The 11638-nt window shown below is 38.6% G+C and overlaps 1 protein-coding gene across 1 annotated transcript; it reads left to right on the forward strand.

Annotated features, from left to right (window-relative positions):
- The first annotated feature begins 6828 nt into the window (after positions 1-6828).
- On the forward strand, positions 6829-10474 carry LOC121887169 (stonustoxin subunit beta-like). The gene is made up of 3 exons (XM_042397786.1): positions 6829-6979; positions 7653-9122; positions 9431-10474. The coding sequence occupies exons 1-3, from the start codon at positions 6889-6891 to the stop codon at positions 9967-9969; spliced, it is 2100 nt and encodes a 699-aa protein (XP_042253720.1). The 5' UTR covers positions 6829-6888; the 3' UTR covers positions 9970-10474.
- Positions 10475-11638: the final 1164 nt, after the last annotated feature.

Raw genomic sequence — 11638 nt, forward strand, 5'->3', positions numbered from 1 at the left:
TTTTCCTGGCTGATTTTCAAGAGGATGGTGTGTTCAATAACTCAGCAAGACTGTGAGAAAAAGCAAGTAAGTGGACCTTTAGTTATTCTTTCTTTTGTCAAACTACTGTTTTCAAGGTCAGGACTTTGTCACTCAAACTTAAAACTGATGACCCAAATTAGAATTTTCTCCTGGATGATATGAAACATGTTCTAGTCCTCATAGTGTTCAACATAACCTTGTTGGTGTCAGAGGTGAAGCTGATTTCAGCCAAAAGGAGGGTCAGGCTGCTGTTACCCACCTGACTGGTCTGGTTTTACTCTGTAATAAAACAACTTACACATAACACACTGTTCCACATGTTCACCAGGGAAACTAACAAACAAAAGCACACAGATTCAAACCATAAACATAAAATATGGACAATCTGAAACACAGAACAAACACAACAAAAGTGTAAACAGCGCAAAAACAATCCGGATGCTTCCAGGTGTTCACGGTGTGATCAGGAGCAGGCAGACTTTGGGGCTTGGGGATGATGGCGGGTTAATTCTGCAACCTGTGGCTTCTTAGTTGCTGTTAGCTCACATAGCAACTTACTATTATACATACAGTTATATCCATGACTTCTGGAAATGGGTTAGGGCTAGGGTTTTTAGGGCTTTCCGCCAAAACCAAATTATGTCAAATTATTATCAAGTATTACAATGATAACATATACAACATCATCAACTAATCACGTTAATAGTTAATGGTAAATTCAGTGACGTGAGAAGGAAATCATAGAATCTAAGAACCTAGGCTAGACTTTATAATATCATGTCTGGTGCATGCAGGATGAGTTTTAAAGCTCAACCCTTTAGTTCATTAACACTGTCAATACACTAAAGAGTAGAACAATATTCAATATGACTTTAGTAAATTTCTCTCTGTGCATTGTGCATGTATCCTGTCACCTTCAAGAAGAAGAAATCTGGATCTGCTTTATAAACAAAAAGTGAGTGGTTTTTTTCTAGAAACCACAGTCCTGAGTATAAAAAGGGTGTTGAAATAAAATACAAATGGACACTTAAGTAGCACATGACACAAATAATTGCAGGTGAATTGTGGGCAGAAAGAAGGAACTACTTGAAAAGCAATAAATTATTATTAAAATTCAACATAGAAATAGAAACACTTCAACCTATTTAAAGAACCCCCTCCCCACACCCAAAAAGACACAACTTTTACACCACATCTATAAAAATGTTTCCCTCTGCAGTAACTTTTAAAGTCTGTCTCTCCCACTAATGGACTCAGAGATGACCTCAACTGCTATGAGAGAGTCATGGTTGTTGATTATAAACACAATTTAAACTTAAATAATGAATTTAAAAGTAGTTTTTCATGCTAAACACCTGATTAAAGGCCCTCATCCTTTAAATTTGGGTTGATATCATAGTTTAGAACTGCATGTTCCCAAACAAATGAATCCACTCATCACAATTCCTACACATACGAACCTGGGGACTTTGGGGCCCCTGATGGCTTCCTGGTTGGTAAATCCAACCTTTTAATGACAGCAGTCATATTTATCTCATGTTGAACATTAAATCTGAATCTAAAAAGTGTAGGGCTGCAACTAACGATTTTTTTCATTATCATTATTTTCTCAATTTATCAAGCAATGGTTTTGTAGATAAAAAGTCAGAAAATAATGAAAATGCTTGTTATAATTTCCCAGAGTCAAAGGTGACGTCTTTTAATGTCTTATTTTGTCCAAAACAGTCCAAAACCTAAAGATATTCAGTCCACTCTCATGTATGACAAAGAAAAGCATTGCATTGTCACATTTGAGAGGCTAAAACCAGCAAATTTTTGGCATATTTGCTTTGGAAAATGACTAAAATGATTATTTGTTTACCAAAATAGTTGTAGATTGACTGACTAATTGTTGAAGCTCTAAAAAAATGACCACTAACTCAAGCTGTCAGGTGAATGCAGGGGAGTAAAAGTACTTATTAATTAATTATTAATATTATTAATAGTTCCTAGTGAAATGTGGTGGAGAAGAGGAAAGTCTCCAGAAATAATTTGTAAAATGGCAGAACCTCTAAACTGGAGGAGATGTTAGTTTCCTCCTGTCAGCTTCAGCCGAAATAAACTTATGTGGTCGTTTAATTGTGATGACATGTTGGACTGATCCATATGTGGTTACACTCAGACAGAGATGACAGGATATCAGCATGAAAAGATATTCTTCGTTCCTCTTTCACATAGGAACATACTATTCAGACACGTAAGCATGGTTTCTATTACTGTCATTAACCATTTTAACCTTTCACAAACATTTGCACATGTTCATACAATCATTTCCCTCAAACCACACATGAAAAGCTGTTTCTACACAGATTGTTCTACACTGTTATTCCGATTAGTGGACGACTCGCCCTACCTCCTGAGCCATAGGTGGCAGGTGGCATATTAGAAAACGCTCCTATGGGTCGTTCTTGAGCGCGAGTGTAGTCGTTTAATCGTGAGGACGTGTTGGACTGATCTGTATGTGGTTACACTCAACCACACATAACAAGATATCAGCATCAACAGGTGTTCTTTGCTTTTATAACTGTTAACCTTTCACAAGCATTCGTACATTCGTACATTTTCGCACAAGCATTCACACATTCATACAATAATTTCCTTCACACCACACATGGAAAGCTGTTTCTACACAGATTGTAAAATCTGCAACTGTCCAGCAACTGTTCTGATTCACTGCACAGCACTAATACTAGAGGTGCAACGGATCACAAAAGTCACGGTTCGGATCGTATTACGGATTTGAGTCATGGATCGGATCATTTTTCGGATCAGTGTTCTGTAAAACACTTACAGCAGGGAACCTTTGCCCATGGTCTTCAATGAAAACAACATTCAAGATATCCAATGTTTAAATAAAATCTTACAATATATAAAATATTCAATGCTCAATTGTTAAATTAAATTGCAATATGAGGTCTGATACCTTCCTAACTTACAAACATGAACACGTCTTGTCCTGCAGCTTGTTGAACGAGCCACCAAACAAACATTCACCGCTAACATCAGTTAGCAGCTAGATGCTAATTAGCTGCTCAGCTGCAGCACATCAAACAGCGTGTAAACATAACTACAGATGTCACTTCGGACCTGTTAGATGCTGGTTTGGTCGTTGCTCCAAACTCCCTGTTAGCGACACGCTGTCTGTCTATGACTTGTAGCTACAGCAGTTTGTTTACTTTGTCGTTTTGCACTTAATCCACAGTTCATATGTGTGCTGAACCGTGAGGGGCGATCCATATGGATCAACTATGTTCGACTACACCACTAACTAATACAGACACAGAGGAGAAGCAGCCAGGCAGGCAAACAAATTCAGAGATAGACTATGACAGAGAGCAGTAGGAGGACGATAGATGGACAGTCTGGGAGACACACAGCAGTGAGAAATCCAACAGTCCAACAATCCACTCATTGAGTGCATGATAATTAGCACTTTACAGTGAAAAATTAGTGTGAAATTCATCACAGAAAAGACACAAATGTTCTAATATTGTGTGTGTATCCATTTTTCTTGGCTAATGCCCCCAGCAACAATTTGGGGTTCAGTATTTTGCCCAAGGACACTTCAATATGTGGTTTGGGGGAGCGAACCACCGATCTTCTAATTAGTGGATGACCTGCTCTACCTCCTCAGCTACAGCCACCACAGTAGTAAGTTGTAAGTTTAACCCACACCATGTTTTAAATGATTATCTGAACCTGAACCATGATCTCTCCCCAACCCTAACCAAGTGGTCTTTGTGCCTAAACCTAACCAGACCTTAACCACAGTACTGTCAAACCATAAAACATCGTAATTTTTTACAATTACTGCCGATAGAGGTGGCATGTTAGAAAACGTGTCACTCTGGCGTGCATGGTAAATCACCATATGTGGTCGTTTGTGAGGACGTGTTGGATTAATCTGTATGTGGTTATATTCAACCAGACATGACTGGATATCACCATGATAAGATGTTCTTTGTTCCTGTTTCACACAGGAACGTACTGTCCAGACGCACAGGCACAGTTTCTATTACTGTCATTAACCATTTTCACCTTTCACAGACATTTTATACATGTTCGTACAATCATTTGACTCAAACCACACATGGAAAGCTGTTTCTTGGAAAAGCATCAGCTATTCCACTGAACTGTCCTACACTTTTAAGGTCATGAGAAGCAAAGGAAAATAAGCAGGGCCCATATAGCAGCTTTGATTTCCTAATTTACATAATGAGATCCAACCACAATGCAAGAATATAAATACCAAGTTTAAGTGCAAAAGCCTGTAATCAGAGATCACTGTAACTGTGACAAAACACAGCATTTTCCAAACAATGTTCCAGTCACAGAAGACTTGATGGTCACATTTTCATGTTTACTGTCACCCTAAAAGTTTGTGAACACCATTAAAGCAACAATGTTCAGTGAAATTCACACTTTTAAAGCAGGTTTGTGCTTAAATGACAAAATCTAAACAAAATAAATGGCCTTGTGGCATTCACTTAAAAAAAAGGGAGATGAAACCCTGTATGATCAGAAGGCTGCAGATACAATAAGCATTTAACGTAGCTTTTGAGAATTGCATGGTTTTCTTTATTATATACAGTATATTAGTGGTGGTGACGCAATTTAGACAAACTGACTAGAGCTCCTCATGGCTCCAAAATGAAAATTTACAATGTAGTTGTCAAGAAACCATGTGGCATCTGTTATTAGTCTTTGGAGCCTTTTCTAATCAAACTAATGTGACCAAACTCTTTATAATGGAGGGACATATCAGCCAGTCCTGTTGTGTGATTAATTGATCTTTAATAAGTCTACAGCACAGAAGAATACAATATGTCAGGCTTTGGATACACACACACTACTCATAAGTAGATCAATTCATTGTCGGTTAGGCTCCAAACATGAGATTTGTTGACAATAAGAAAATATAGAAAATCACCAGCCTTTAACCTTTAAGATAGAGTAAGAGATGACATTTCTGGGCCTTATGTTGTTTGGATAATGTGTCTTAGATAAAACCTGGTTGAGAATGTTATTGCACACCCAATCAACCTAAAGTGAAGTTATAGAAAACCAATATTAATATGGTTAAATAACCATTTACATAGTATAAAACCAGTTGTTTTAGAGTTTACAACACATCCTCATAATTAAACGACCATATAGGTCAATTTACCATTCACTCCAGAACAACCCATAGGAGTGTTTTCTGACATGCCGCCCCTATTAGCAAACCATCACTGTTAATCAATAATGATATTTTATGATGAGACAACACTGTAGTTAAGGTCTGATTTAGGCACAAAAACCACTTGGTTAGGTTTACGGAAAGATCATTTTTTGGGTTAAAACGTGGTGTGGGTTAAAGTTACTACTTCCTTAAAGTTAGACAACCTTCATCATCATGGCTACAGTAAGCACCACAACTGAGTTACGGTTTTAAAAAAATGTCCTGACTGGAACAGGAAACAGGAAGCGAGCAGTAGTCTCCTACAGCTGAGCAGCTGAGCTCCACTTTTTGTCATCTATCTATCATCCACCCAATATGCCACCTCCTAATATGGACGTTTCTCACATTATATTGATGGAATCTGAACTGTGCCACTTCTCCGGGTCATAATTACTACGGCCGCTAAATGGCATAAATGTAACAATAGGTCGTTCTTGGTGACTGAATTTTTCAACCTATACTGTTGTTTTTCTTGAGAGGATGGGCTGAGAGTTTACTGAATTTTCATGTGAACATATAGTTATTTAGCTATAAAAAGCTCATAAAATATTTCAGAGTAATATTTGTGGATTTTAGTTCATGATCAGTTCAATCAGATCGAAATCAAAAACATAAGCATAGTGATTGAATTAAAGTTCACTATAAGATCGTTTATAATCATTTTGCAAAAGAACAAATTAATAAAAAGCTAAAAAGAGAAACAAACTTTCACAGCACTGAAAGTTTTGTGTAAAATTATGTTGTAATTGGGTTTAATTCTTGCAATATTATTTATTTAAAAACTAACTTCTTGATTATTTTTGACTGATATCAGGGATTTTATCATGTATAAAGGAGTATCTTGTCTAGTTTTGAATGAAGGGCTGCTTATATCTTTCCTCAGATTTCACTGGTCTATATGTGAGATAAGAGGAAAAACTGCAGCAGAGTTAAAATGAGATTGCAGCCACATAAGGAGGCGCGTCGGGGGAGGAAACAGCAGGAGAGAGAACAGGATATAAGTAAGTTCACAATGTCACAGACCATCAGACTGGAAGCTCATGTTAGAAGTGAAGAAGACTCTGATCTACACGACTACACCAGGTAAGAACAAACAGGGTGAAATATCAGAACTTTGTTTTTTCTTCTTTCCTCTCCCATTAATCATCTCACCACCCCTCAGATTTATCTGCTGACCCTTTGGAGGGGCCCGACCCCTAGGTTGGGAACCACTGGACTAAACTAGCTAACTGTATATAAAGTAGTGTAAACTAGCTCCACCTCCAGCAGCTACAACAGTAACATGCTGCTCTAACACTGATGCTTCACTATTAATAATCTAATGATGTCATATATAATAATATATCAGTCAGAGGGACCAAACCACTACTTTTACTGCAATACTTTAACTACATCAAGCTCATAATACTTATATACTTTAATTAAGTGGGATTTTTCATACTAGTAATGGAGTTTTTTTCCTTGTTCTATTGGTACTTTTACTTATGTAAAGGACCTGAGTACTTCTTCCACCACTGTCTGTGAGGCACTAACAGACAGTTTGAGTTGAAGATGTTGTGGGTTTGGTTTGATCTGTGTTGTGTCGTGTTCCTCAAAAGGTTGGAGAAATGTCTTCAGATACCAAAGAAGTAGCTGCGCTGGGTCGACCTTTCACCTTAGGGATGCTCTATGATGCCCGGAAAGATAAACTGATCCCAGGTAGAGTTTGATGTAGACAGTACTTACTCTGTCTGTTTCAGACCTCAAATCATTTTATGGGGCAGAAAAATGATCAAATTTATTAACCAGAATACAGATTTGGTTTTAGTGCTGCCCACAAGAAGGGAAATCGGTTTCCGTCCCCCTCAAAAATTCAAAGAGCAGTAAATTTTCTTTCTTTTGAACAGCGCAAGCCTGCTTGTGGAGCTCTTGCTTTGTGTTTAATCACTGTCAAAGTTACCAAAGTAGTACTTCCTCCATTGTTTTTCATGTATTTTAAGGTTTTTTTCTATTTAATTCAAAGTATTCTATTATGGTACCATGATTACTTTGTCATCATCAGGTTATTACCAGAAGTTTATGGCACTGAAAGGATAATTACTGTATCTGCATCTGCATTACTGTATCTCTAAGTACTGTATCTGTTAACTAGATAATTATGGAATGAAGATGAATTCACTTTGAACCAAGAAATCCAGAAAAAAAGGACAAGTTTGTATGCTCTAGTGACTCTGTAGCAGACGTTCTGACTGGAGATATATAACTGAAGTCCAGAATATACTTGTTGGTCCAGTCTCCCACATTTCTTGAAAGATCCATATTAGCTCTAGTTAAAAGTTAACAAAATGTTTTTTTTCCGCTTTAACAAACAGCCGATGTTTACTTTCTGTAGGTTTCACCTTGTGGGATAAAACAACTCTAGAAGAGAACACAACTGAAACCCCTAAACCCAGCTGTGAGATGCAGATTATGGCAGAAGACACCATTGATTCCAAGTCTTCTCTGCTAGATATTGAAGCTTCTCTGAAGGTCAGTGTCCTGAGTGGACTGATTAAAGTTGAAGGATCTGCCAAATACCTGAATGATCAGAAGAAATTCAAGAATCAGAGCAGAGTGACACTTCAGTACAAAGCTACCACCTACTTCAGACAGTTGTCAATGACCGAACTTGGAACACATAACATGCAACAAACAGATGTTATTAAGAAGAGCTCGGCAACGCATGTGGTCACAGGCATCCAATATGGAGCAAATGCTTTCTTTGTATTTGACAGTGAGAAGTTAGAAGATAGCAAAGTTCAAGACATCCAGGTTGGCATGCAAGCTGTGATCAAGAAGATTCCATCATGTAAACCTGGGGTGGAAGCTAGAATCCAGCTCACCGACGAAGAAAAGGTCCTGACAGACAAATTCTCCTGCAAATTCTATGGTGACCTCCTCCTTGAAAGCAACCCTGCAACATTTGATGAAGCAGTGAAGACCTACGAACAACTTCCAAAGCAACTGGGAGAAGAGAGAGAGAATGCTGCTCCACTGAGGGTCTGGCTGATGCCGTTGAAGAATTTTGATTCCGAAGCCGCTGAGCTGAAGGGTGAGATCAGCGTTGGACTAATGATGAAAGCTAAAGATGCTCTAGAAGGTGTTGAACAGATAGAAATGAGATGCAATGATTCTCTGGCAGACAGAGTGTCAGAAAATTTTCCACAGATGCGCGAAATGCTGAGCAGTTTCCAAAAACTGTGTCATAATTATACATCTGCGCTCCAACAGGACATAAAGAAGGCACTTCCCGCCATCCGTGAAGGCAAAGAAGATGAGAGCTCATTAGAAAAACTCTTTGAAGACAGAGACAAGTCACCATTCAGTCAGGAAAATCTAAACAAGTTGATGGATCATAAAGAGAGAGAGATCAATGTTATCAGGTGCTGTGTAGATATCATCAACAGTACTGACGCAAAGATCGTCCAAAGTAAAGCAGAGTTGGAGAGAGAGGTTCTTACTCCAGGTGTAGAAGATGCTCTGTGCTTTGTTTTCACCTCTGTGGGAAGTACTGACCCCTTCCTTGATGCGATGACCAAATACTTGGATTCACCTGAAGAGGGAAGTACTGATGAAGACTACGGGTACATTTCAGATGAAGTATTAACCAAAATGAGAGAGAAAGCCAAAGATTTCCATGATGTTGCCAAAGGCCTGAAGGACAGCAAGAGATTCCGTTTCCTGGTAGCAGCCTTAGAAAATAAGGAGTACACAGGTGCAACCATCTACCATTACAAGGAGGGCAGTCTGGTTACTGATGATTTTACAAAGCCTGATGTCCCTGATGTGAGGACTGCACACGACAGAAGAGATTTAATCTGGTGTAAGTCATTTTTCATGTGTTTGTTACTCTTAGAAATCTGATTGGGCATCTAACAGTCACAAGCCCCCTTTTGACCATTACTTAGAAACAAGATGTGAAGACATGCATGAATACTTGTTGCTTTATAACCAAACACAGTACTTCATATTATAAATGTGATTAAAACAGGATTACAGCAGATTTGTACATAAGTATGTCATGGAAAGCCCATAATAACATAATATTATATGTACGTGCGGTGTTGTAAATTACAGTGTGATGATGAGGATGGCGGCCAATAACAGATTGTGTTTTGGTTTCTCCATTAGATGCCTGTGATCTCACCCTGGACCCAAACACAGCAAACAACAACCTCACTCTGTCTGATGAAAACAAAAAGGCGACATGTGGAGCATTTCAGGCATATCCTGATCACCCAGAGAGGTTTGAGACACATTTCCAGGTATTGTGCAATGAGAAGCTAAGTGGGCGCCATTACTGGGAGGTAGAGTGGGGTAATGGTGACTGTGGTGAGGTTGGTGTAGCTCTTACATACGAGGGAATAGACAGGAAAGGAGACAGATTACTGAGCAAGCTTGGACATAATTCCAAATCCTGGTACTTTGGCAACAAAGGTGGGCTTCAAGCATGGCATGATCGTCAAAGGCATTGCGGTCCTCTTCCTGCAACTGACTGCAGCCGAGTTGGAGTGTATCTGGACTGGCCTGCTGGTACTTTGTCCTTCTACAGAGTCTCCTGTAACACACTGACACACCTCTACACCTTCAACACCACATTCACTGAGCCGGTTTATCCAGCTATCTGTGCCATGGTGAAACCAAATTATGTCTTCCTGTGTCCATTTTAAATCGGAGCAGTAAGAGCACACACATCTGGAGACAGTTTGTGGCTCCAGTCTATCGATTTATTTTTCTTCCTAAGGCTTTTGCACATGCACAATGTTTTAAAATAGCAACACTAAATTGTAAGTACAGTTATTAAAAAAGTGCTAAGGATTCTGAATCTATTTATCCTAAATCATGGGGAGAACCATTCTGTTTCTGTATTACTTATCTCTGTGTTTTACACCATTATAAATCCCTGTTCATATTTTATTGTCATTTGTCATATACATATATATATGATGTCATATACATTATCTTCATCCATGTTGATTTTGATGCAAAACCTACTGTTCAGCCAAGTAAATAAGTAAGAATAAATACAGCTTTCGCCTTCAAAGGTATGTCCAAACTTTTGACTGGTACTGTAAACTTTCCAATGATTCTAAAGCCGAGGTTAATAACGCTGTGCAATCAGTTCTTGACCTTTTACCAAAGGGCAAATAAATGAAAAAAATAAAATATTTTTGACAAAAGGGGATATGAATATATATATACAGCTGGGTGACAAATTAAAGGAAAAACTGGTCCAGGTCTGACTGCTTGACCCCTACAGTGAGGGGATCTGGTGGCTCTGTTATGCTGTGGGGGGCATTTTGCTGGCATGGTTTGGGTCCACTTGTCCCCTTAGAGGGAAGGGTCACTGCAAATCAACACAAAGTAGTTCTTAGTGATCACCTATATCCTATGATGAAACATTTCTATCCTGATGGGAGTGGTCTCTTCCAGGATGACAGTGCCTCCATTCACAGGGCACGAGGGGATGATGAGTATAAAATGATGTGAATCATATGTTATGACCTTCACAGTCACCAGATCTCAACCCAGCTGAACACCTATGAGAGATTTAGGACTTAAACGTTAGACAGCACTCTCCACCACCATCATCAAAGCACCACATGAGGGAATATCTTTATGAAGACTGGTGTTCCTCAGCCTTGTTATTGATCCTACAGTCTCTGAACTCCTCTGGGGGGATGAACAGCATTCTTCCAAAAGATATATTCCCTCATTTGGGCTACACAATGTTTCATGAATATAATGTCAAATATGAAATAGCCATTCTTCTAATAATCATTTCCTGTCTGGATCCACCCAATTATATATTGTTCATGATGCATTCCTAGTTTTCACAGCACCCTCAATCTAACTGATCAAGACTAGTGCAGGTGGCCATTTCTTGACATAATCCAAGAGGTCAGCTAGTGTAGAAATGCAGGAAATTTATTTCAAATTACAATTAAACTGATTATGTATCTTTCCAAGTTTGATCCCTCATTTTAATACATGACCAGGCGCCTTTGCCCATAGGTGTTCAAACAGAAGATCCGTCAGCTTCGTCTTGAAATAGTCTTAATGAATAAAGTTTGAATTTTGAAGTCTTCTGTTAAATTCCAGGAGCTAAAAAACAAGCTGAGATCTACAAAGCGTCTGATATCATCTGTCTGATTCTGAGCTGCTTCAGATGGACGACAAACTGAACTGTGATGGGAGTTATAAATAACTAAATTATGTCTTGAAAGTGAATATCAATTACGCTGACTGATTTTCAAGAGGATGGTGTGTTCAATAACTCAGCAAGACTGTGAGAAACATCAGAATTGTCCCCTGGATGATATGAAACATGTTCTAGTC

This window comes from Thunnus maccoyii, chromosome 20 (genome assembly GCF_910596095.1).
Source record: "Thunnus maccoyii chromosome 20, fThuMac1.1, whole genome shotgun sequence".
NCBI lineage: Eukaryota > Metazoa > Chordata > Actinopteri > Scombriformes > Scombridae > Thunnus > Thunnus maccoyii.